Source organism: Falco punctatus (genome assembly GCF_963210335.1).
Source record: "Falco punctatus genome assembly, chromosome: 3".
NCBI lineage: Eukaryota > Metazoa > Chordata > Aves > Falconiformes > Falconidae > Falco > Falco punctatus.
Genome location: NC_137582.1, coordinates 13747931 through 13772667, shown reverse-complemented (window position 1 = coordinate 13772667; position 24737 = coordinate 13747931). Strand labels below are relative to the sequence as shown.

General features: G+C 69.0%; 5 protein-coding genes across 11 annotated transcripts; 4 read left to right on the top strand and 1 right to left on the bottom strand.

The window, feature by feature from the left end:
- Positions 1–1611: 1611 nt before the first annotated feature.
- TMEM276 (transmembrane protein 276) lies at positions 1612–2813 on the bottom strand. The gene is made up of 2 exons (XM_080381822.1): positions 2671–2813; positions 1612–2109 (listed from the first exon to the last, which is right to left on the bottom strand). The coding sequence occupies exons 1-2, from the start codon at positions 2755–2757 to the stop codon at positions 1639–1641; spliced, it is 558 nt and encodes a 185-aa protein (XP_080237948.1). The 5' UTR covers positions 2758–2813; the 3' UTR covers positions 1612–1638.
- A 1046-nt stretch (positions 2814–3859) lies between these two features.
- Positions 3860–6022, top strand: LOC308060081 (forkhead box protein H1-like). Its single transcript, XM_080378341.1, has 3 exons — positions 3860–4113; positions 4718–4822; positions 5203–6022. The coding sequence occupies exons 1-3, from the start codon at positions 3949–3951 to the stop codon at positions 5782–5784; spliced, it is 852 nt and encodes a 283-aa protein (XP_080234467.1). The 5' UTR covers positions 3860–3948; the 3' UTR covers positions 5785–6022.
- Positions 6023–6411: 389 nt separating this feature from the next.
- LOC308060253 (forkhead box protein H1-like) lies at positions 6412–9373 on the top strand (the record flags this gene model as incomplete). The annotated part of the gene is made up of 3 exons (XM_080378720.1): positions 6412–7288; positions 8372–8476; positions 8879–9373. Exons 1-3 carry the CDS (start codon positions 7151–7153, stop codon positions 9371–9373), a joined length of 738 nt encoding a protein of 245 aa, XP_080234846.1. The 5' UTR covers positions 6412–7150.
- Positions 9374–10082: 709 nt separating this feature from the next.
- PPP1R16A (protein phosphatase 1 regulatory subunit 16A) lies at positions 10083–15847 on the top strand. 4 transcript variants are annotated; one of them, XM_080379254.1, is made up of 12 exons: positions 10466–10545; positions 11210–11279; positions 11878–12795; positions 13176–13246; positions 13807–13952; positions 14048–14151; positions 14275–14402; positions 14490–14615; positions 14688–14763; positions 14857–15010; positions 15119–15269; positions 15352–15847. In XM_080379254.1, exons 3-12 carry the CDS (start codon positions 12537–12539, stop codon positions 15685–15687), a joined length of 1551 nt encoding a protein of 516 aa, XP_080235380.1. In that variant the 5' UTR covers positions 10466–10545; positions 11210–11279; positions 11878–12536; the 3' UTR covers positions 15688–15847. The 4 variants fall into 4 exon arrangements, with proteins under 4 accessions (XP_080235379.1, XP_080235382.1, XP_080235380.1 ...); XM_080379253.1 differs by lacking the exon at positions 11210–11279 and having other exon boundaries at positions 10083–10545; XM_080379256.1 differs by lacking the exon at positions 11210–11279 and having other exon boundaries at positions 10090–10545; positions 14881–15010.
- A 998-nt stretch (positions 15848–16845) lies between these two features.
- On the top strand, positions 16846–24664 carry LOC308060470 (alanine aminotransferase 1-like). Of its 4 annotated transcripts, XM_080379247.1 has the most exons (12): positions 16846–16903; positions 18099–18282; positions 19965–20054; positions 20157–20265; positions 20351–20481; positions 21147–21390; positions 21921–22000; positions 22082–22218; positions 22722–23007; positions 23282–23437; positions 23861–23973; positions 24283–24664. In XM_080379247.1, exons 1-12 carry the CDS (start codon positions 16890–16892, stop codon positions 24371–24373), a joined length of 1635 nt encoding a protein of 544 aa, XP_080235373.1. In that variant the 5' UTR covers positions 16846–16889; the 3' UTR covers positions 24374–24664. The 4 variants fall into 4 exon arrangements, with proteins under 4 accessions (XP_080235373.1, XP_080235374.1, XP_080235372.1 ...); XM_080379248.1 differs by lacking the exon at positions 16846–16903 and having other exon boundaries at positions 17757–18282; positions 23282–23347; XM_080379246.1 differs by lacking the exon at positions 16846–16903 and having other exon boundaries at positions 17760–18282.
- The last annotated feature ends 73 nt before the right edge of the window (positions 24665–24737 follow it).

Sequence of the window (24737 nt, the reverse complement as noted above, 5' to 3'; positions counted from 1 at the left end):
GTGGCCAATGAGATGGCACGCCGCCGTCGAGGCTACGCCCCCCACCGGGCCGGGCCTCGCCAACTTCTCCACCGGCACCGCCCCCCCCGCCGCGGGGCAGCAGTGGGGCGTGGCGCGTGCGTCATATCGGGAGTGGGCCAATGGGCGAGGGGAGCCCGAGGGGGCGTGACCTGTGCGAGGGGCGGGGCGGTGGCGCCCGGGGGGCGGTGGTGCTATCAGTGCTGCCCAGTCTGGCTCAGTGCTTCCCAGTGCCCCCCAATCCGGCCCAGTGCTTCCCAGTCCGGCCTAGTGTGGCCAAGGGACCACTCCCTGATACTGTGCGACCGGTGCCCTCGGCCCCTGTGCAGCCAGTACCACCAGTGCCCCCACCCCCATCCAACCAGTGCCCCCAGCCCCAGTATGACCAGTGCCCCCCGTGGCCCCAGCCCCAGTGCAACCAGTACACATAGTGCCCCCAGCCTCAGTGTGACCAGTGCCCCCAGCCCCAGCGCAACCAGTATGACCAGTGCCCCTGGCCCCTGTACAACCAGTGCCCATGGTGCCCCCTTCCCCAGTTTAACCAGTGTCCACAACCCCAGTACAAATGGGGCCCCAAGCTCCAGTGTGACCAGTGCCCCCAGTGCCCCTGTACAACCACTGCCCCCAGTGGTCCCAGCCCCAGTGCAACCAGTACAACCAGTACCCTTAGCCCTGTACAACCAACACCCCCAGCCCCAGTGCAGCCAGTGTCCCCTGTCCCAGTTTAACTAGTGCCTGAGGCCCCAGTACAACTGGGGTCCCCCGCTCCAGTGTAACCAGTGCCCCCAGTGCCCACAGCCCCAGTACAACTGGTGCTCCCAGAGCCCCCAGTGCCCCTAGTCCCAATGTGACCAGTGCCCCGGTGCCCTCAGCCTCAGCACAAGTACTCCCCCATGTACTGGGCATGCCCCCAGCCCCAGTACAACGAAAGCCACTGCTGCCCCCAGGCCCAGTACCCCCAGTGCTCCCAGTGCCCCTGGTCCAGCCCAGGCTGATAGGCTCCCTGCAGAGCTGAGGTCCTGCCACCCTGCAGCGGGGCCCAAGAGCTGCCATGGCCCAGGGTGCTGTGCCAGGGACCCCTGCCCCTGGGTGCCATGCTGGGCCAGGGACCCCCACCCCAGGGTGCCATGCCAGGGACACTCACCCCAGGGTGCTATGTTGTGCCAGGGACCCCCACCCCCGGGTGCCATGTTGTGTGCCAGGGACCCTCACCCCAGGGTGCCGTGTCAGGGACCCCCACCCCAGAGTGCCGTGCCAGGGACCTCCACCCCAGGTTGCTGTGCTGGGGACCCTAGAGTGCCATGCCAGGGACCCCCACCCCTGGGTGCCATGTTGTGCCAGGGACCCCCACCCCAAGGTGCCACCTCTCCCAGCTGAGCCAGTGGGTGCCGTGCATGCCATGCCTGTTGCGGCCCCGATGGGTGCTGGCGCCAGCTCTGAGCCACGGCACCGGGGACACTGCTGCTGCCTCGGGGCCCCATGCTGGCCCCCAGCCCCAGGGGATCGGCCCAACAGGGCCCAGCGCCTGCTGGTGATGGTGGCACCAGGGTCCCCGCTGAGCGACGCCATGAAACGAGACCCAGAGGCACTCAGTGAAGGCAATGGCCACCCCACGCGGCTTTACTGCGGTGGGTGGTGGCTGGCAGCACGCAGGGCTCGCCGCAGTGCCAGGTTCCCGGCTGCCAGCACCCAGGGGTGCCCACCGTGGCTGGTGCCGGGTGGCAGCAGGTGGGCAGCAGCCATGAGCAGGCTGCCCAGCGCCGCGGGGCCGTTGGCAGTGAGGGCAGCGAGGATAAGGACGGTGGCGGCGGTGAGGACAGTGACGGCGCGGGCGGCCAGCAGCCGAGCCTCCTCCGGGAGCTGTGCAGCAGCGGGGGCCAGGGCCACAGCCCCCCCCAGCAGCAGGTTGGCAGTGGCCCGGTCGCCGCTGAGGCGGTGCAGGCCGAAGGCCACCAGCGGTTGGCCCAGCATGGCTGAGACCCAGGTGCCGGGCAGGGGGTCAGGGCCCCCCCCGGGCCAGAGGGGCTCCAGCGCGTCGCTCGCTGCTGCCAGTGCCTGCAGCAGAAACCCAGCCGCCGGGCCCCCTGCCACCTGCCAGGGTGCAGGGACAGGGTGACACCCAGCTGGCCCAGGGACACAGGAGCAGTGTGGTGACAGGGGACCATCCCAGTGACCAGGGAGCATCCCAGTGACATGGGGCCATCCCGGTGTCAGGGAGGTGGCTGGATGACAGGGCCCCGTTCCGGTGACATGGGACCACCCCGGTGACAGGGCTCCACCCTGGTGACACAGGGCCATCCCGGTGACATGGGGCCATCCCGGTGGCAGGGCCCCATCCTGGTGACATGGGAGTGGCTGGATGACAGGGACCATCCCAGTGACACGGGGCCATCCCGGTGACATGGGGCCATCCCGGTGACAGGGCCCCATCCCGGTGACACGGGGCCATCCCGGTGACAGGGGACTGGTGGCCAAGGGGTGATGGGGGTGGGAGGGGGGAAGGGGCCCGGTGGCACAGCAGGTGACAGGGCTGTGGTGGGTGGCAGGCCTGGTGGCACGGGGCGGGGGACGGGGGGGCCTGGGGGACGGGGGGGCACGGGGGGCGGGGGGTCGGGGGGGCGGAGAGCGGGGGGTCCCGGCCGCGGCGCTGACCTGGGGGGCGGGGCGGGCGCAGAGCAGGCAGACAGCGCAGAGCAGGGCCTGGGGCAGCGCCCGGCCCGCCCCGCCCGCCGCGGCCATGGCCGGCTCGGCTCGGCTCGGGGCGGGGTTAGAGGCGGGGCGGGGTTAGAGGCGGGGGCTGGGGCGGGGCCACGGGGAGAGCACTGAGCCCGGGGCCACGGGGGTGTGTGTGTGTGTGTAGGTGTGCGGGGGTGTGCGGAGGGGTGCCGGGGGCGCCGGGGGGGGGGGTGCGGGGACGCACGGGCCGTGCACTGTGCAGGGTGCCTGGGGTGTGCGAGGGCGTGCAAAGGCACGTGGGGGGCGTGCAAGCATGTGTGGGGCACGTGCACAGGGGTGCGTGGGGTGCGCGGGGGTGGGGTGTGTGTGCACAGGGGTGCACGGGGTACGCAAGGGTGTGCAACGGCCCGCATGCAGCACACACAACTGTGCAAGGGTGTGCATGGGTGTGCAAGGGTGCACGGGGCGTGCACACAGGCATGCCCAGCACCATGCAAATGCATGGGGGGGGGTGGGGCGCAGGACTTGTGCGAAGGCACATGCATCACCCGTAAACATGTGTTCGTGTGTCACCCTGCCACAGGGTGAAAAGGCACGCGGGGGGCGTGCAAGGCAGGCGCAAATGTGTGCAGGGTGCCAGGCGAGTGTGCAGGGTGCGTGCGCAGGGAAGGGTGCGCATGTGTGTGGGGGGGTGCGGGCACGGCTCTGGGGTTGCACATGCAGGGCTTGCACACCCCCGTGCACGCTGGGGGCGAAGTCGCTCCGGTGCGGGCAGGCGTGTGGGGCCCACGGTGGCGGGGGGGCCTCGGCCGTGGCCAGGACGTCCACTGTCCCCTGGCTCCTGGCCCTGTGGTGGCCGCAGGCCTGGCCATCCATTCACCTCCCAGGGGTGGCTCAGTCCTGGGACCAGCTGGAGCTGCCACCATCAACACGGGGGAACCTGATCCTGGTGGCGTGTGGCAGCCACCTCTGCAGCCATCCCATCCCATCCCACCCCACCTCACCTCATCCCACTCCATCCCATCCCCAGCCCATTCCCATTCCCATCCCATTCCATCTTCATCCCCATCCCCACCCCGAGCCCATCCCCACCCCGAGCCCATCCCCACCTCATCCCCATCCCCATCCCCATCTCATCCCCATCCCCATCACATCCCATCCCATCCCACCACATCCCATCCCGCCCCTCCCGCCCCTCCCGCCCGCTCCCCCATAAAGCTGCCCCAGCCGCCTCCGCCCGGTTCCCCCCCGGTGATGCCGCCGGTGCCGCCCGTGCGGCCGCGCTCGGGGCCGGGCTCAGGGCGGGGGTCCCGGGGCCGGCAGCGGTACCGGCGGCACCCCAAGCCCCCCTACTCCTACCTGGCGCTCATCGCCCTCGTCATCCGCGCCGCCCCCGGCCGCCGCCTCAAGCTTGCCCAGGTACCGACCCCGGGGGCCCCGAGACACCCCAGGACCCCCCCGCCTTCCCCGGCCCAACACCCCCCGGTACCCCCCCGCCTTCCCTGGCAAACCCCGACCCAACACCCCCCGCGACCCCCCGCCACGGCACCCCCCCTCCCGGACCCCGGCACCCCCCGGACGCCCCGGGACTTTTCCCCGGACCATCGGGAGCCCTCGAGACCCCCCCCCGCAGCTACGGGATCCCGACGCCCCCGGCCCCCCCGCCCTCTCCCCAGGCCCCGGGCCTCGGCACCCCCCGGCGCCGCCAGCCCTAGAGCCGGATGCCCCGGCGGGGGGCCGGATTGCCGGCGCCGGGGGGTCTGTCGCCTCTGTCGCTCTATCGGCTCTGTCGCGCCAGTTGCCCTCACTCCACCTGCCGGCTGTGGGGGTCCAGGGCGGGAGTGTCAGTAGGGGGGAGTCCCCGGGGTGCACGCTCTAAGGATCCCATGGGTGCGGGTCTGGGGCGTCCCACAGGGCAGGGGTTGACCGGGGAAGGGGGGGGCAGGACCGGTGCGCGATTGAGTGGGTGAGTGTAGCTGACGGGGGTGGGGGTGCGGCCCCCTCGGCTGACGGGCCCCCCCAGATCATCCAGGAGATCGGCAGCCTCTTCCCCTTCTTCGGGGGGGGCTACCAGGGCTGGAAGGACTCCATCCGCCACAACCTCTCCTCCAACCCCTGCTTCGCCAAGGTGGGCCGGGGCGGCAGGGGGCCCTTGGGGTGGGGGTCCTTGGGGTAGGGGGTGTCTCTGAGCTGGGGTAGGGGCTGGGCTGGGGAGACCTGGGGTATGAGGCACGGGGGGCCCTTAGGGCGGGGTCCCTGAGCATGTGGCAGCTGGGGGGATCCCTGGGGGGGGAGCGGCAGGGCTGGGGGGTCCCGTCAGGGTGGGGGTCCCCGGGAGGGGGGGGTCTCCCTGGGGATGCGGCGGGCGCGGGCTGGGGGCCTGCCCGAGGGGGTGGGCTCCGTCGGGGGAGTGCCGTTCCCGGGGTGCAGCTGCGGGGGGCGCAGGGGGTGGCGCCCCGGGGCGCGTGTGCGGGCGGGGGTCCCAGCGGTGCCTGCGCCCCCCCGCAGGTGCTGAAGGACCCAGCCAAGCCCAAGGCCAAGGGCAACTACTGGACGGTGGACGTGAGCCGCATCCCCCCCGACGCTCTCAAGCTGCAGAACACGGCGGTGGCGCGGGGGGGGGCGGCCGCCTTCGCGCGGGACCTGGCCCCCTTCGTCCTACGGGGCTGCCCCTACCCCCCCGAGCCCCCCTCCAGCCCCCCCGCCGCCCCCCAGCGCCCCATCAGCCCCCCGGGACCCCTCCAGCACCGCTCCATCTTCTCCATCGCATCCCTGCTCCAGGACTTCCCGCAGGGGGGGGGGCACAACTTGGGAAAGTTGGGGACCCCCCCGGCAGCCCCGCGGGACCCCCCCGCGGCCGGTTTTTGGGGGTCGGCGCCCATCCTCCACCTCGCTGCCCCCCCCCAGTGTGGGCAGTTGGGGGCCTCCAGTGGTGTCCCCAGTTCTGACCCTGGGGGGGGGGGGCCGTGCTCCCCCCCTGGCCTGGGGGCAGCTGCCCACGTCCTACAGCACCGCCGTGGCCCCCAACGCCGTGGCCCCCCCGAGCGGTCCCCCCTTCCTCGCCCTGCGCTGGGGGGTGCTGCCCCCTAGTCCCCAGGTGCCCCCTGGGCCTCCTCTGGGGTCTGAGCCTGAGGGGGGGGCGCAGGCCATGCCCCCCAACAAGAGCATCTTTGATGTGTGGCTGAGCCACCCCGGGGACATCGTGCACCCCACGTTGCATGGCTAGCACCCCCCGCCCCGAGATTGAGGGGGCTCCCGGGGGCAGGGGAGCAAACCCCCCCTCCCCCGCACCCATTCGGACACCTCAGCACCCAAAGCAGGCCTGGCACCCATGCACCCACCCTGTATGGCCCCCCCACGTCCATACCCAAGTCAGCCCTCCCTGTGTCCCCCTGGCTGTGGCCCTGTCACCCCCCTCCCATGTCACCCCAGCCCCCCCCCCCGCCCCGAGCGGACCCGCTGTCCGTGACGTGCCACCCCACCCGCCGTGATGGGACCCAGTAAAAAGCAGGTGGTGGCATGGACGCGTGGAGTGTCTGTCGTGAGGGGGGTGACACAAGTATGGGGACCTCCCCAGCCCCCGCCCCGTGGCAGCCCCATGGGATACAAAGCCCACACTCGGGGGGGGGGGGGGGGGGGGAGCAGGGCGACACTCCCCAAACTACCGTGCGACACCCCCTGACGCTGTGCCGCGCCCCTTGGCCCCTCTGACCCCTCGCCCTCTCCCCTCGTTGCCCCCCCGCCCTGTGCCCCCCGGGGGTGGCGGAGCCGGGCTGGCGGCCCCGGGGCCTTTGCACAACAAAAGGCGGGCGGCACGCGGGGGTGGGGGCACCGGGCAGAGTGGTGGGGGTGGGGTGCTACTGGGATGGTGGGGGCTAGGGAGCTGGGGGCTGGTTGCGGTGGCGGCGCTGTTCCCAGACCTGAGGACACTGGTGGCTCTGGGAGCGCTGGGCACAATGGGGGTTACTGGGTGCAGTGGGGGTACTGGTCCCAGACTTGGGGGCACCGGTGGCTCTGGGAGCGCTGGGCGCAATGGGTCCACTGGGGGCACTGGTCCCACACCTGGGCACACGGGCTGCACTGGGGCCACTGGGTGCGGTGGTCCCAGACCCTGGGCACAGCTGGAGCGCTGAATACACTGAGGGCACTGGGAGCACCGGCTGCAATGGGGCCTCTGGGTGCACTTGTTGCACTGGGCACACTGGGGGCACTGGGCACGCCGGCTGCAGTGGGGCCCCCTGGGTGCACTTATGGCACTAGGCACACTGGGCACACTGGGGGCACTGGGCAGGGCGCGCTGTCGGGGTGCCCCCGCCCCCCCCCGTTGTGCCCCAGTGCCCATCCCCCCGCCCCGGGGGGTGCCGGCCCCTGATAAAGCCCGACCCGACCCGGCGCCTCCGCGTCGGTGACCCGCGGGGAGCGACGGGGGCGGGCCGAACCGAGCCGAGCGGAGCCGATGCCAGCGGGGCCGGGGTCCCGGGGGTCCCGGGGCCGGCAGCGGTACCGGCGGCACCCCAAGCCCCCCTACTCCTACCTGGCACTCATCGCCCTCGTCATCCGCGCCGCCCCCGGCCGCCGCCTCAAGCTCGCCCAGGTACCGACCCCGGGACCCCCCGGGACCCATCCGCCTTCCCCTGCCCCCCGGCCCAACACCCCCCGGGGGGGGAGGTTGGTGGGGCCAGGGGGTTCCGAGGTGGGGATGCCGAGGCGGAGGGTCGCGGGGGGGTGTTGGGCCGGGGGTGTCGAGGAAGGCGGGGGAGTCTCGGGGGGTGCCGGGGGGTCCTGGGGGGTGTTGTGCCGGGGAAGGCGGGGGGGTCCCGGGAGAGTGTTGGGCCGGGGGTGCCGGGGGCTGCCCCGCGAAGGGACACGGGTGTGAAGCCGGGGCTGGGTTGGGGGCTGGGAGGCACTGGGACGCCTGGGGAGCGGGGCTGCGGTGTACTGGGAGCACTGGGGGGCCGGGGAACCGTGCCGGGGGACTGGGCTGCACTGGGAGCCCTGGGGAGCCACGCCGGGGGACTGGGCTAAACTGGGAGCACTGGGGAGCCACGCCGGTGGACCGGGCTAAACTGGGAGCACTGGGGAGCCACGCCGGGGAACTGGGTTAAACTGGGAGCACATGGTTGCAGGGCTGGGGACTAGGCTACTGGGAGCCCGTGGTTACAAGGCTGGGGACTGGGCTGGACTGGGAGCACTGGGCTGTGGGGCTGTGGGGCTGGGCTTTACTAGGAGGACTGGGGTGCAAGGGAACCATGCCAGTGGGCTGGGCTGAACTGGGAGCACATGGTTGCAGGGCTGGAGACTGGGCTGTACAGGGAGCACTGGGGAGCTGTGCCAGGGGACTGGGCTGCACTGGGAGCTCAAAGGAGCAGGGCTGGAGACTGGGCTGTACTGGGAGAGGTGTGTACTGCGAGGCTGGGGGACTGGGATGTACTGGGAGCACTGGGGTGCCAGCGTGCCGTGCTGGGAGATGGGGCTGCACTGGAGCACTGGGGTGTGGGGGACTGGGCTGCACTGGGTGCGGGGCTGGGCCATACTGGGCTGTACTGGGAGTACAGGGCTGTGGTGCTGTGGCACCGGGCTGTACTAGTCTGACAGCCATGCAGTGCTGGGGGGCACTGGGCGGCGCTGGGAGCCTGGGTGTGGGTGTGCGACCCCCTCGGCTGACGGGCCCCCCCAGATCATCCAGGAGATCGGCAGCCTCTTCCCCTTCTTCGGGGGGGGCTACCAGGGCTGGAAGGACTCCATCCGCCACAACCTCTCCTCCAACCCCTGCTTCGCCAAGGTGGGCCGGGGCGGCAGGGGGCCCTTGGGGTGGGGGTCCTTGGGGTAGGGGGTGTCTCTGAGCTGGGGTAGGGGCTGGGCTGGGGAGACCTGGGGTATGAGGCACGGGGGGGGCCCTTAGGGCGGGGTCCCTGAGGATGTGGCAGCTGGGGGGATCCCTGGGGGGGGAGCGGCAGGGCTGGGGGGTCCCGTCAGGGTGGGGGTCCCCGGGAGGAGGGGTCTCCCTGGGGATGGGGCGGGGGGGAGGTCCCACGGCGGCAGGGGCCGGGCTGGGGGCCTGCCCGAGGGGTGGGCTCCGTCGGGGGGGTGCCGTTCCCGGGTGCAGCTGCGGGGGGCGTAGGGGGTGGCGCCCCGGGGCGCGTGTGCAGGCGGGGGTCCCAGCGGTGCCTGCGCCCCCCCGCAGGTGCTGAAGGACCCAGCCAAGCCCAAGGCCAAGGGCAACTACTGGACGGTGGACGTGAGCCGCATCCCCCCCGACGCTCTCAAGCTGCAGAACACGGCGGTGGCGCGGGGGGGGGCGGCCGCCTTCGCGCGGGACCTGGCCCCCTTCGTCCTACGGGGCTGCCCCTACCCCCCTGAGCCCCCCTCCAGCCCCCCCGCCGCCCCCCAGCACCCCCCACCCACCGCCCCCTTCTCCATCGAGCGCCTGCTGCAGTGCCCTGCCCGCCTCCCCCCGCCCTCCCCGCCGCCCCCCCCGCCGCCCCCCATGCCCTGGGCGGGGGGCACCCTCTCGCCAGGAGACCCGGCCCGCTGGGACCCCCAACACTCCCCCCTCATTCCCCTCTGCACCGTCCCCTGCTATGTCTGTGCTCCTCGTGCCACCCCCCACCCCCTCTGGCTCCCCCTGGAGCTGGGTGAGCCATGGGGGGGTGTCCCCGTGAGCCCCTATGGCTGCTGAGGGGCCGGGGGGCGCCCCGGGATCAGTGCAATAGGTTTGGGGATCCCTCCCCCATCTCGAATTGGGCACAGCTGGGGGGTACGGGGGGTGCCGGGGGGCTGTGCCCCCCTCGTGGTGCTGCGGTGAGACCCTGCAATAAAGGTGCTGAGCTGAGCCGCGGGTGCTGGGTGCTGCCCGGGGGCTCCCCGACCCCTCCTCGGACACAGGGGACAGCGTGGGGCACGTGGGTGTCCCCATAGGGTCCCCCGTGGGTGAAGGGGTGTATTTGTGCCCCCCGAGGGGACACTGGGGGGTGGATATGGAGACACTGGGGGGGCGGGGGGGGGCACGGGGATGCTTTGGGGTACACACACCTGGGGAGGACAGGGGGACATGATGGAGGAACAGATGGGGACACCTAGGGGGACAGAGACGCTTGGGGGGGTGGGGACACCGGGGGGTGAGGGGGCGGGAGGGACACTTTGTAGAGGACAGGGGACACAGGGAGGGGTGGGACATGGTGTGGGACACTAGGCCCAGTTCGGAGATGTGTGGACAGAGGTGACCGTTGCCACCACCGGTGTCTCTGTCCCCGCCCCCCCACCGTGTGAGCCCCTCTGCCACGTCCCTGGGCTACTGCCCTGTCCGTACCTACCTGTGCCCCACGTCTCAGCCCTGTCCCCATGCCCCAATGTCCCGTGTCCCCTTCCCCACACCATGTTCCCGAGTCCCACTGTCCCATGTCCCCGTCTCCCTGTCCCCTATCCCCATATTTCCATGTCCCCTGTCCCAATGTCCCCGTCCCCCATCCCTGTGTGCCCTATCCCTTTCCCGTCCCTCCTGTCCCCACGACCCCATGTCCTGTGCCCCCCCGGCCCCGTCTTTCCAGTCCCCACTTCTCCCTCTCCCCCTGCACCCTCCCCTCACGTCCGGAGGGGGGACAGGGGACGGGGACAGGGAGCTCCCAGCCCCTCCCCTCTCCGCCCCCGGTGGCCTCGCGCAACCCCCATCCCGGGGCCCGCCAGGGGGCGCCCGCCTCCCGGGCGTGGCCGAGCGCTCCGCTCTTCCGGCCGGAGCCCCGCCCTTTCCGCCCTCGCCGGAAGCGCGGCGCGTTGCCATGGCGAGCGGCGGCGGCGGCCCCGCCCCGAGCAGCGGCGGCGGAGCGGGCAGGGCCGCGGCCCCGCCACCGTCAGGTACGGCCGGGGGGGTGCAGCCCCCAGGCTCGGGTGTCCCGCGGGGCACCGCCGGAGCGCGGGCCGGACCCGGGGTCCCCGACTCTCCCGAGCCCTGGCGGGGGGGTGGCGGCAGCGCCGATGCCAGGCCCGGCGGTGGCCCCGATTGGGTGCCGAGGGGTGTCACGGGGCGGGCAGGGCAGGACCCCGGCATTCCTTCCCCGCGCGCGTCCGGGGGGGTCAGGGTGTCCCCCCGCCCGGGCAGCCGCTGCGGCCTCGCCGGCGGCCACGCGCGGGGTGATTAATAAATGATGAGGGGGGGGCTGGTGCTGCCTGGGCAGGCGGAGACATTAGAAATGGTAATGGGGGCCCGGCCGTCACGGGGCCCGCCACCGGAGCCGCCACCGGCCCTGCGGCGGGCGCGGCAGCAGGCGCGGGCTCCGCAGTTCGGGGCATCCCTGGGGGGGCATTTCGGGGGGGGGGGCATTTCGGGGGAACCCGCCGGCTCGGCTCGGGGCCGGGTGGCGCCAGGGATGCGGCCCCGGGCTCCGGCCAGCGCGTCCCGGGGAGCCGCGTCCCATTGGACGGGTGAATGGATGGATGGACGGCCAGACGGAGGGATGGACGGACAGATGCGGAGGCTCCGGTGGTCCTGCTGTCTGTGCGATCCCCTCTTCCATTGCAGGCCGACTTCGGAGAGGATTTGCTGCCGGCGTTGGCCTCGGCGTTCCTGAGGGATTTATGCTGGGATTAAGGTGCAGGAATTTTTTTTTCCCTGCCGGACTTTGCCCGGTGAAGTCGTGGCGACTCGCAGGGGAACCCGGTTTGGGGACCGACCGCAGGGCGCCGGCTGTGCTGGAATCTGCCTGTCCCTGCCTGTCCCTGCCCATCCCTGCAGCTGGTGGGACGCGCCCTGCCCGCTGGGCCATGCTGGCGTGGGCGCGAGGTGCTTGGCTGCGGCTCTCCCAGCGTGGCTGTGCCAAACCGGCGCGTGCTGGCAAGGCTGCTCTGGCCAGGACGTGCCAGGCTCCCCTTGGCCGGTGGAGGATTGGTGTTTCTTCCTGGTGAGGCGTGGTCCGCGCCTGCCAGCGCGGTGGGTGACCCCTCAAGGTTACCGGTGTGCTGTTGGCATAGCTGTGCCGGCACTCGTTGGGGTGCGGTGGCTTCGGTGAAGGCGGCTCCTGGGCTGGGGCCCTGGGGAATTCACTTCAACTTGGATTGTAGGTTAATCCTGGATTAGGAAGACGGCAAAAACCAGTGGTGGGTTGGGCATGGCGCAGCTCTTACCGGCAAAGCCAGGCTGTGCTGAGCCTCTCCCCATCCTTTAACGATTTCTTTCCCTTTTTCCCATAGGATTCCAGCCACTGAGTGAAGCTCATCTCACCACAGCTGGGAGAGGCTGGAGCCCCAGCACAGCGATACCTGAGAAGCTGCCCCGATTCTGGCAGCACTGCCTGTACCTCTGCCCGTCGGCAGCTTTCCAAGCTGCGTTATCAGCTCCTCGGCAAGACTGGAGAGGTGGCGGCCACTGAATGACCGGCAAACGCTTCCAGGGGGCAGGAAGGCAAAAGCTCATTGGGATAATTAGGTGGCAAACAAGCATTTGGGATTGGACTGGCAGGATTTCTCTGGCCTTGACACCTGCCTTGCTCTTCCGTGCCTTTGGATCTGGTGTTGCTGGCCAGCTCTGTTCCAAACCACTGGTGAACGTGAGGTGCTGGGGGGGGATCGCCCCCCTCAAGGCTTAACGGCACCCTCTGGCCCACCCCCCTGCCTGTGGTATTGGGTGCTATAAGAGGAGGCAGGGAGCACTGGGACAAGGGAGATGGTTCCAAAACGCCGATCCCTGTCTCCGGAGCTGGCGGTGAAGCTTGGGGAAGGCACTGGGATACAGGGCTAAGCCAAACCCGTCCCTGCTCTGAGGGACTGTGGGTGATGCTGGTGGGGGAGCTAGCAGCTCCATACCCGGTTCCCGGTGGGATACGCTCCGTTCTCCGGCAAAGCTTCTTGCCATGGCTGAGCACCTGGAGCTGCTGGCAGAGATGCCAGCGGTGGCACGGCTGAGCACGCCGGAGCGGCTGAAACACGCTCAGAAACGCCGGGCCCAGCAGCTGAAAAAATGGGCGCAGACAGAGAAGGAGATACAGGGGATGAAGGTGGCAGCTGAGAGGAAGAGGAGGAGGAGGAAGAGCAACAGCCAAGGGAAGAGGGTGACATTCCCCGCCAGTGTCCAGCTGTTGGAGGCGGCGGCCCGGCACGATGCTGAGGAAGGTGGGTGCCGGTGGTGGGAATGGCAGAGTTACTGCTTTCGGTGGGGGCTCTGGGAAAGCTTGAACCGCTAAAAACTCCCAAGTAAATGGTTTTGGGGTTAAAAGTGGGACATAAATCCCAATTTTGCCTCCAAATGTTCTTGAAAATGAGGTAGCAGCTCATAGCCAGTGTCCATAAATCCGGCTGCAGTGCATGGGACCCCAGATCCCACCTGCTGCCGGCCATGGCTTTACTGGGCACCTGGAGGTACCAGAGAGTTTGGCACTGGTGCGGTGGGACTTTGCATGCAGCGAGCCCAAAGTCCCAAAGTGTCGGTTTCAGCCCTGGCGGGATGCTCCGAGGGCTGGCAGGACTCTCATTCAAACCCTCTTTCTCTGTAGTCCGGCAGTTCCTGCAGAATGGCATCAGCCCCGACCTCTGCAACGAGGACGGTCTCACCGCGCTGCACCAGGTATGCCGTGCCAGTGCTGTTACAACAGCTCTGGCTTCTGGCTTCTGTCCCTCCATCCTTTCCATCCTGTTGACCAGCTCTACCTGGTGATGCCAGGCTGCTGCATGGCCAGACCTGAGTGCGGGGGGACATGCTGGGGGACGTGCCAAGCCTTTGCCACGCCGCGGGCTGGATAAGGTGGTGGCATCAGGGCTTGGGCAGGGCAGTGCTGTGTCCATCCCAGCAGTGCCACACTGGGGAGGGCACAGCTGTGCCATGCCAGTGCTCACTGGCTGTTTGGGTGCCTGGAGTTAAGCATCATGCCCCTCTGATGTCAGCCAGCGTGACAGAACCCAGCTGGCATCTGGACATGGTGTGCACTGGCCTGGTGAAGCCCCCACTGGGGAGCTGCTTCCCTCCAGCCGGCTGGGGATGTGCGGGTGTCCCAGCACCAGCTCCATCCCTCTGCAGTACCTGAATCCATGCCGGCTCCATCTCCGGGAGATTTTGGGGTGCTTTGGGGAAGGTTTCCTCAATACTGGTGCACCCCATAACTGCTGCTGGCGCTTTCTCCCTCCCAGTGCTGCATCGATGACTACGGTGATGTGGTGACAGTGCTGCTGGAAGCTGGGGCTGATGTCAACGCCCGTGACAGCGAGCTCTGGACGCCGCTCCATGCTGCCGCCACCTGTGGCCACCTCCGCCTGGTTCAGCTCCTCATCCAACGGTACCACGGCACAGCCAGGGGGTGTCACCGAACTGGGGCTGTGCACTGCAGCAGCTGCGGGATGTCCCTGACTGCTGTGCCTGTCTCCAAAACAGTGGTGCTGACCTCCTCGCCGTCAACTCGGATGGGAACATGCCCTACGACCTGTGTGAGGATGAAGTGACCCTTGACTGCATTGAGACAGCCATGGCAGAGCAGGGTGAGCTTCACCGTGCCAGCATGGTGCTGGTGAAGCGGTGTCGGCTGCCAGGTGAAGGCAGAAATATGACAGGGTGGTGGTCAGGGCCCGGTGTCCCCCCCCTCACCTGCCTCCTGCCAGCAGGTATCACCCAGGAGAAGATTGAGGAGGCTCGTGCTGCCACCGAGCGCAGCATGGTGCAGGAGATCCGGCAGCTGGTACAGGCAGGGGCTGACCTGGACGCGCCACGGGGACACGGCGGCGCCACGTTGGTAGGATGGGCAGAGGCAGGGGTGACAGCAGGAGGGGTGTGACAGTGATGGCTGAGCCACCCCCAACCGCGTCCCCATCCCTGGCAGCTGCACATCGCGGCGGCCAACGGTTACGTGGAGGCGGCTGAGCTGCTGCTGGAGCACCGGGCTGGCACCAGCACCAGGGACGAGGATGGCTGGGAGCCCCTCCATGCCGCTGCTTGCTGGGGGCAGGTAGGCACGGGCAGGGCGGGCAGCCTCTGCTGGGTTTTGCTGTTGCTCACCCCGTGCCCTTTGTCTGCCCAGGTGCAGCTGGCGGAGCTGCTGGTGGCTCACGGTGCCGACCTCAACGGGAAGTCGGTGCTGGATGAGACCCCCCTAGGTGAGTTGTTGTTTTGGTGGGGGGGGATCTTCCATCCCTGTGGGACGCTGCTGAGGTTTTTTGGAGTGCCGGTGGCTCGTCCCCTTTCGCCAGGTGACGCCACTATCCTTGCTGCAGATGTTTGTGGGGATGAGGAGGTCCGGGCCAAGCTCCTAGAGCTGAAGCACAAACACGATGCCGTCATGAAATCCCATGAGAAACACAAATCCTTGCTCCAGCGCCGCACCTCCAGCGCCGGCAGCCGTGGGTAAGGCCGGAGGGACCCTTGCTGCCGTAGCCGTAACCACCGGCACTGAGGAGGGGGGTGCAGGGGCTCCGTGTGCCATACTGAACTCGCCCCACATCTCTGTCCTAGGAAGGTGGTGCGGCGGGTGAGCGTCTCGGAGCGTACCAACCTGTACCGTAAGGAGCATGAGCGGGAGGCCATTGTCTGGCAGCGCACCGAGCACCGCGACAGCGAGGATGAGGACCGGCAGACGGACGCCGAGCTCCGCTGCCACTTGGCCGTGAGTTGCTGGGACTTTGGGCGAGGGTTCCCCGTGCGCAGCATTGCTGGGGCGGTGACATGGTGTCCCTCTTTCCCGGCAGGATCCCACGGGATTGGCGCCAGCAGAGCCCCCTGAGCCGCCACCACAGCGCAACGGCACAGCCCTCTATTCCAAAAAGTCAGAGCGTGGCAGCGGCGGCACTGCGGTGGACACGGGGGTGGATGTGGCGCGGGACAAAGCCCACCACACCCTGGCCGACCTCAAGCGGCACCGGGCGGCCGCCAAGCTCCAGCGCCCGCGCCCCGAGGAGCACCCAGCTGGGGGGGGGCCCGGCCCACCCCCAGCCCCCGGCTCCGCAGACCCCCCACTCCTCAAGCTGACGGCGCCGGCTGAGGAGGCGCCGGCCGAGAAGCAGCGCTGCTGTAAGGTGATGTGAATGGCTGCGGCACCCGTGGGTGCAGCACCCAATGCCCCCGGCACTGCAGTGGCCCTGGCCCCTCGGCTGGGGGGTGTGGAGTGTTTTTTGCCTCTTTTTGACTGTTTTGAAAACGAGGCCTTTTTTTCTGCCGAAATCAAAGCCTTGTCATTTTGCACCACCTGCTGTCTCTGTGCCGTATGGTGGGGGTCTGCCCGGCCCCCTCACCCCGCGGCACCGCCCGGGGCCGGGGGGCATGTGGTTCCTGTGTCCCTTGTGTTCCTTGTCCCTGCACCGGTGTCACTGCTCCAAGATGTGGTAAAAATAGCCCCGTCCTTGGCCCCCCCGCGGGGTGTGTGGGTGCAGGCAGGGTGTGGGCAGGGTGCAGGCAGGGTGTGGGCAGGGCGTGGTGCCCCCCCCCCCGCCCCCTGTGCACCCCCCACCTCCCCGGGCTGGGGGCCGGCAGGCGGCCGGGCAGCTGCCTCCCCCGGGTATATTTAGGAGCTGGCACGCAGCTGCTCGCAAAGGTCAGGCTGCGGCGGTGACACCACAGGGTCCCCCCTCGCCCCGCAGCGCCCCCCCCCCCCCCCTCCCCGCACGGACACAGGGGGGGCGCTGGGGCCCCCTGGGATGAGGCTCTGCGCCAAGGGAGGGGGCTGCTGGGGGGCAGGGGGCTGCTGGGGGGCAGGGGGGGGCTGGGGGGGCATGGGCTGTGCTGCCTCCCCGCTGCGTGGGGCTGATAAGGGCTCGCGCTGCCCCACACCCACGGGAACAGGGTGCCCGGAAGGAAACACGTGGGTCTGGGACCCCTGGCACCCCAGAGGGCAACGTGGGGTTGGGACCCCCGGCACCCCAGGGGGCAACTTGTGGGGTGCCCCATGGCGAGGGGGCGCTGTGGAAGTAAGGGGGGTGGGACACCCCACATGCTGTGGGTGGTTTTGGAGCACCCAAGGGGAAGGGGGCCGTGGGGCACCCACAGTGGGGTGTCTATGGGGTGCCCCCTGGGGGAGGGGGGTTGTGGGGCAACCCCTGGGGAGAGAGGCTGTGGGACACCCACAGCGGGGTGCCCGTGGCTCCCCCATAGCCAGGGGTCCCCCCGCCCCCCCCACGGGAGCAGCGGCAGCCAATGGGGTTGGGGTGGGCGGGGATTGGCTGGCGCGGGGGGCGGGGCTGGCGCGGGGTGGCAGGCAGGGCCGGCAGGGGGCGCTCTGGGCAGCGGGGCCATGAAGCAGCGCGGGTTAGTGGGGCCGGGGGGCGGCGGGGGGTCCCAGCCCCACGCGTGTCCCCGGGGGTCCCAGCCCCCGACTCCGGTCCCCGGGAGTCCCAGCCCACCACGTGCCCCCGGGGGTCCCAGCCCCACGCGTGTCCCCGGGGGTCCCAGTCCCCCACGTGCCCCTGGGGATCTCAGCCCGTGGCCCCTGCCGGGGCCCGGCTCTCCGTGTGTCCCCCGGACGTCACACCCCGAATCCACCTGTTGTGTCCCATGTCACCTGTGTCCCCCGTGTCCTGTGTCCCCCACAGCCCTGTGTCCCCCGGTCCCAGGTCCCCCCTGTCCCCTTGTTCTGTGTCGCCATGTCCCTGTACTCCGTGTCCCCTGCGTCCCCATGTCCCTATACCCCGTGTCCCCACGTCCTCCAGTCCTGTGTCCCCCCATGTACTGTGTCGTCCTGTGTCCTCCCTTGTCCCCCACGTCTCATGTCCTCTTGTGTCCTCCCGTGTCCCCCTGTGTCCCCATGTCCCATGTGTCCCATGTCCTGTGTTCCTCCATGTTCCCGCTTCCTATGTCCTGTCCCCCGTGTCCCCCATGTCCCCCCGTGTCCCCGCACCCCGTGCCCCCCAACCGTGGGCCAGGACACCCCGTGGCGGGGGGACACCCCCGGGACCGGTGCCGGTGTCCGGGCAGTGCTGGGGGGGGGAAGTGGGTCTGGCCGGTGACCGGGACCGGGACCCAAGGCCCGGTGCGCGGGGCGGTGCTGGGGGCAGGCGAGCTCGGTGCCCGTTGCCCAGGGCGGGGGAGGCGGGTCCGGCCGCTGTCCGGTGCCAGTGCCCGGGACGGTGCCGGCCGTGAGGTGTGGGTGGATCCGGCCGGTGTCCGTTGCCCTCGGTGCTGGTGCCCATTGCCCCCGGTGCCCTTTGCCCCCGCTGCCGGTGTCCCTGGTGCCGGTGCCCATTGCCCGTGGCGGTGTCCGGTGTCCCCGGTGCCCGTTGCCCCCGGTGCCAGTGTCCCGGTGCCGGTGCCCGTTGCCCGGGGCGGCGCCGGGGAGGTGCGGATCCGGCCGGTGCCCGGTGCCGGTGCCCGTTGCCCCCGGTGCCGGTGCCCGGTGCTGGTGCCCGGTGCCCGGGGCGGTGCCGGGGGGGCGGGCCCGGCCGCTGTCCGGTGCCGGTGGCCCCGGGGGGGCGATGCGGGCTCTGAGGACGCTGCGGCCCCGCAGGCTCCCGGCCGGGCGGACCATGGCGGCGGCGGCGGCGGCGGTAGCGGCGGGTTCGGGCCCCGGGGGGGGCCGCGGGCCGGTGCTGACCCCCGGCACCATGAACCCGGCAGTGCGGCGGGTGGAGTACGCGGTGCGGGGGCCCATCGTCACCCGCGCCCTGCAGCTGGAGCAGGACCTGCGGCAGGTACCCCGGGACCCCCACCCCCGGGACCCCATCCCCAGCACCCCCGGGACCCCCACCCCCGGGACCCCACCCCCAGCACCTCCGGGACCCCACCCCTGGCACCCCTACCCCTAGACCGGGATATCCCCAAACCGAGCACCCCCAGACTGGGCACCCCCCCCCAGGCACCCCCAGACCTGGGGACTCCTGACCTGGACACCCCCCACCCAGCACCCCTAGACACCGGCACCCCCACACCTGGGCACCTCCCAGGCTGGGATGTCCTATCTGGGGCACCGCCGGACACAGCACCCCCACACCTGGCACCCTGGGGACCCCCAGACCGGGGTATCCCCAAACCGGGTACCCCCAGGCCCAGCACCCCATTCCCAGGAGGGACCTCTTCCCCTCCCCATGCCCCCCCCCCCCGCCGCCATGTCCCTGAATCCACCTGTGCGCCCCCCAGCTGCCACCCTGGAGTCAGCTGAGTCCTATGGGGGAGTCTCCCCTGGGCGGGGGGGTGTCCCCTGGGCAGGGGGTGTCCCGTCGGTGGGGGTCTCCCCTGGGTGGGGGGAGGTGTCCTATGGGTGGGGGGTGTCCCCTGGGTGGGAAGTGGTGTCCCATGGGCAGGGGGTGTCCCGTGGTAGTGGGGGTGTCCCTGCAGCCCCCGCGGGCAGGTGGTGGCGGGGCAGGGTGCCAGCCTCACCTTGCCCCGGCACTCCCTGTCCCTGGCACCCAGCCCAGGCACCCTTGGGTGCTGGGTGGGGGTAGGGGCACCCTGGGTGTCTGTGGCAGTGTGGCTCCCCATGGGACACTGACAGGGTCTCCCAGTGCCCCGGGATGATGGGGGGGTGATGGCGGGGTGACAGGGGTGGCTGGGCATGACAGGGGGTGACAGTGGGTGATGGGAGGTGACAAGGGGTAACAGGGTGGTGGTGGTGACAGGAGGATGACGGCAGTGACAAGGGTGACAATGGTGTTGGGGGTGATGGAGTGATGGTGGCAGAGGGTGACGGGGGTGACAGGGATGCCAGGAAGTGATGGGGGTGACAGCAGGTGACAGGGGTGGTGGTGGCAGGCAGTGCTGGGCTGGGGCAGAGTCCGGCCTCTGGCGGAGGTGGCCAAAGTCCAGGGCTGGGCGGGAGGTGGCCATGGCCACCCGGGGCTGGAGACCTGGTGTGGGGCATTGGGGACCCAGTGTCCTTGTTCCCCAGTGTACCCAAGGGCCCTGTGTCCCACTTGTCCCCATGTCCCAGCTGTGCCCCCTGGGGTCCCCAAGTCCCAACCATCCCTAGGGTGCCCATGTCCCAGCTGTCTCCATGTCCCACCCACCCCCCGGGACAGGGGACACTGGGGTTGTGCCAGGGCCTGGGGTCACCCCGTTGAAACTGCCACCCGAGCCACAGTGGTGCCATCCCTGGGTGGGGGTGGCCGGATTGTCACCCCTGACCCCTGTTCCCTGTCCCTGTCCTCATCCCCAACACCATACCTGTCCCCCTCCCTGTCCCTGACTCTGTCACTGTCACTGACCTTGCCCCCTTCCCTGTCCCCACGCTGTCCCCATCCCTGTCCTCATCCCTGTCCCTGAATCTGTCACTGTCCCCACACTGTCCCCATCCCTGTCCCTGTCCCCTTCCCTGTCCCTCAACTCTGTCACTGTCTCCTTCCTTGTCCCTGTCCCCACACTGTCCCCATCCCCACAGGGTGTCCCCAAGCCCTTCACCGAGGTGATCAAGGCGAACATTGGTGATGCGCACGCCATGGGGCAGAAACCCATCACCTTCCTCCGCCAGGTACCCAGCTCTGGGTGACAGCATGGGGGGGACAGGGGGATGGGGACACCCAGGCGTCCGACGCAGACCCAGGTGTCCGGGGCTGAGCGGGTCCCCTGGCAGGTGACCGCCCTGTGCCTGTGCCCGGAGCTGCTCGACGAGCCCTCCATCCCCCAGGATGCCAAGGGTCGCGCCCGCCGGCTGCTGGCAGCCTGTGCCGGGCAGAGCGCTGGTGAGTGCCCGTGCCCCGCCATGGAAGGGACCCTCCCAGTGTCACCTCCTGGATGCCTGTGTCACCCCCGTGTCCCTTCTGCCAGGTGCCTACAGTGCCAGCCCTGGTATCGAGCTGGTGCGGCAGGACGTGGCGCGCTTCCTCCAGCGCCGTGACGGTGTCCCCGCCAAGCCCCAGGACATCTTCCTCTCCACCGGGGCCAGCGATGCCATCGTGGTATGGGGACATCGGCCATCCCCAGCATCACCCGGGCCCTGGGCTGGGTGCCACCCGCCAGCCGTTCCCACGGCGGATGCTCACAAAGGGACTTTTGTGCCAGGGTTGGCACCGGCCCCAGGATGGGCAGTGCCAAGATGGGGGGGTGGCACTGGGGATGATGTGTCCCCACTGTCCCCATGCTTCCTTCGTGTCCCCATGGCTCCGTGGGGTGCATGCCAGCACCCTGCCCATGGTGACCAAGCTCTTTTGACGCTGTCCCTGTCCCCATGGTATCCCTTTGCCTGCAGCGTCCCTGTGCCTGTGATGTCCCCATGCTGTCCCCATGGTGTCCCTGTCCCCACACTGTCCCCATGCCATTGCAGTGCCCCCATCATCCCTGTCCCCATGCTGCCCCTATGCCCACACCAACCCCATCCTGCTGTCCCCATGCCCATGACCTCTCCAGCCCCACACCGTCCCTGTCTCCACACCATCCTTTGTCCCCACGCCACCCCTGTCCCCTTATTGTCCCTGTGCTCACACCATCCCTGTCCCCTCACCCTCCTTCTCCCCACACTGTCCCCATGCCCACACCACCCTGTCCCCACACCATCCCCATGCCTTCACCATCCTGTCCCCACACTGTCCCCATGCCCATGCTGCCCCTCTCCCCTCCCCCGCAGAGCATCCTGAAGCTGCTGGTGTCTGGCGAGGGGGGGTCCCGCACGGGGGTGCTGATCCCCATCCCGCAGTACCCCCTCTACTCGGCGGCCATCGCCGAGCTCAGCGCCGTCCAGCTCAACTACTACCTGGACGAGGAGCACTGCTGGGCGCTGGATGTGGCCGAGCTGCGGCGGGCACTGGCCGAGGGGCGTCAGCATTGCTGCCCCCGCGTCCTCTGCATCATCAACCCCGGCAACCCCACTGGTACCTGGGGACAGGACCCCGAGACGGGGCTGGGACCCCGAGGCAGGGCTGGGACTCTGGGGCTGGATTGGGACCCCAAGATTAGATAGGGACCCCAGGGCTGGATTGGGACCCCAAGACAGGACAGGGACCCCAGGGTTGGGCTGGGACCCTGGGGCTGGGGCCCTGAGGCTTGGCTGGGACCCCAAGACTGGACTGGGACATTGGGACTTGACTGGGACGCCAAGACTAGACTGTTACCCCAGGGCTGGTCTAGGACCCCAAAACTAGATTGGGACCCCTGGGCTGGACTGGGACCCCCGTTCCCTGTTGGGACTGGGACTGCAGCTGGCACCATGAGGGCTGGGACTGGGATGCCCTGTGCTCTGGTGGTGCCGAGGCTGGGACCCCCAATGCCCTAACAGTGCTGGGACCTGGACGTCCAAAACCCAACCAGTATGGGGGCTCAGCCCCCCGGAACCCAGCCGGTGGGGGGGCTGGGAGCCCCCAGTGCCAGCACCATGATGTCTCCTGATGCTGTGTCCCCCCAGGACAGGTACAGAGCCGGCAGTGCATTGAGGATGTCATCAAGTTTGCCTTCGAGGAGAAGCTCTTCCTCATGGCTGATGAGGTGAGTGAGACCCACGGGGTGACCCCCCTCCCTGGGGAAACCTCAGCATCTGAGTAACACCCTGCCACCTCCTCACCCCAGGTGTACCAGGACAACATCTATGCTGAGGGCTCGGCTTTCCACTCCTTCAAGAAGGTGCTGTTTGAGATGGGGCCGCCCTACTCGGAGGTGGTGGAGCTGGCCTCCTTCCACTCTGTCTCAAAGGGCTTCATGGGCGAGTGAGTCCCACCACCGTCACCCTAGGGGTGGGTGGCCATGGTTTCACAGGTCCTAGGGATGCCACAGACTGAGGAATAGGGATGGAGATGACGTAGCCCTGTGTGTCCAAAGGTGGGGATGGGGATGCTGCTACCCCATGGATCCCCTGGGGTGGAGATGATGATGCCATGGCCTCGTAGGTCCAAGGGTGGGGATGGAGATGCCAGCACCCCATGGATCCCCTGGGGTGGAGGTGGTGATGTCACAGCCCTGTGGGTTCCAGGAGTGGAGCTGGTGATGCTATGGCCCCATGGGTCCTTAGGGGAGGGGATGGAGATACTCCAACCTTATGGATCTCTTGAGGTGGAGGTGATGATGCCACCACTCTGTGGGTCCCAAGGGTGGGGATAGTAATGCCATGACCCTGTAGGGATGTGACACAGCTCTGTGGGTGTCAGAGGACATATAGCCACAGCCTGCCGGCTCTTTTCTGTGGGTTCCCATCATAGACCCCCATCCGTAGGTCCCTCTCTGTTGGTTCCTGTCCATGGGTCCCCATCCACAGCTCCGATCTGTGGATCCAGGGCTCCTCCGTGGGTTCCCATCCATCACTCCTCGGGCCATGTCATGCCAGGTGCGGGTTCCGCAGTGGGTACGTGGAGGTGGTGAACATGGACCCTGACGTGCAGCAGCAGTTGGCCAAGCTGGTGTCAGTGCGGCTGTGCCCACCTGTGCCTGGGCAGATCCTCCTGGATACTGTCGTTGATCCACCACAGCCTGGGGATCCTTCATATGAGCTCTTTATTGCTGTATGGGATCGGATGGGGATGGGGATTGGGATAGGGATTGGGATGGGGATGGGATGGGGATGGGATGGGGATGGGATGGGGGTGTAATGGGATGAGATGGGGATGGGATGGGATAGAGATGGGTTGGGGATGGGGATGGGGTTGGGGATGGGGATGGGGATGGGGATGGAGATGGGATGAGATGGGCTGGGCATGGGGCTGGGCATAGGATGAGGATGGGGATGTGTTGGGATGGGATAGAAAGGAGATGTCCCCAGCCCGGCTGTCCCAGCAGGAGAAGAAGGCGGTGCTCAGCGCCCTGGCGCACAAGGCTCGGCTTACCCAGGAGATCTTCAACCAGGTGCCCGGCATCCGCTGCAACCCTGTGCAGGGCGCCATGTACTCCTTCCCCCGCATCGAGCTGCCGCCCCGTGCCCTGGACGCCGCCAAGGTGCTGTGGGGCTGGGCAGGATGAGTCCTGGGTGCTGAGGCTGGGCAGAATCTGTCCTGGATGTTGTGGGTCTGGGCAGGATGAATCCAGGGCAATGTGGGGCTGGGCAGGGTGAGTCCTGGGTGCTGTGGGGCTGGGCAGAATCAGCCCTAGTGCTGTGGGGCTGGGCAGGATGAGTCCTGGGTGCTGTGGGGCTGGGCAGGATGAATACTGGGCAATGTAGGGCTGGAAAAAATCAGCCCTAGTGCTGTGGGGCTGGGCAGGATGAGTCCTGAGCCATACAGGGCTGGGCAAGGTGAGTCCCAGGCAGTGATCGAGGCCCTTAATGGTGCATGGGGTGGTGCCCTGCCCCATCTGTGGGTCCGATGCTCCCTGTGCCCACCCATGGCCGTGTGTGGTGCTGAGCCCCATTCCGTCCCGCAGGCGCAGGGTCAGGCCCCTGACATGTTCTTCTGCATGAAGCTGCTGGAGGAGACGGGCATCTGTGTGGTGCCGGGCAGCGGGTTCGGGCAGCGGGAAGGCACCTTCCACTTTCGGTGGGTGCCTGGGGGATGGGGGTGGGTGTTGGTGAGGGGGTCAGGGGTGGGCGTGAGGTTGGGGTCCCACCATGGGGCTGGAACCCCACCCCAAGACCCTCATCCTCAGTTTGAGTTAGCTGGGGAGGTGGGGGTGGGAGGGTGCAAGGTCTAGGGGTGCAGGGAGAAGGGGGTCTTGAGTGCCCAGTGGGTTGGGTGCAGGGTGGTGAGGAGCTTGTTAGGGGGTAGAGATGGAGATATGGGGCTCAGAGAGCTGCTGGGGGGTGTTCCCCCACCCCAGCCCTGGTGTCAGCCCCCCATGTATCCCAGGATGACCATCCTGCCACCCACTGAGAAGCTGCAGGTCCTGCTGGAGAAGCTCAGCAGCTTCTACACCAAGTTCGTCAAGGAGTACTCCTAACACCGGCACCCCCCCAGCCCCGGCACCCCCCTGTGCCCCCCTCAGCACCCACCACCCCACACTCCCCACCGGGCTCCACGTGCCATGGGCCGGGACTCTGCCCTAGGTGGTCCCTGAAGTGCCTTCAACTTCTTCGTGCCTTTTTGTTGGGGGACACAAGGGCACCTCGTGTGCCAGGGCTGGTCACCCTCCTGCTGCCCCTGTGTCCCCTGGGGGGGGGATGGTACGGGAACAGTAGGCGGGGCCAGCTCTCCTCTCAGCAACCCCACTAATAAAAGGGTAGTGACCAGCCAGGTCGAGCCAAGCATCCTCTACAACCTGCCACCCACGGGTGCCCCCTCCACCCCACCAGCACCCAGCAGGG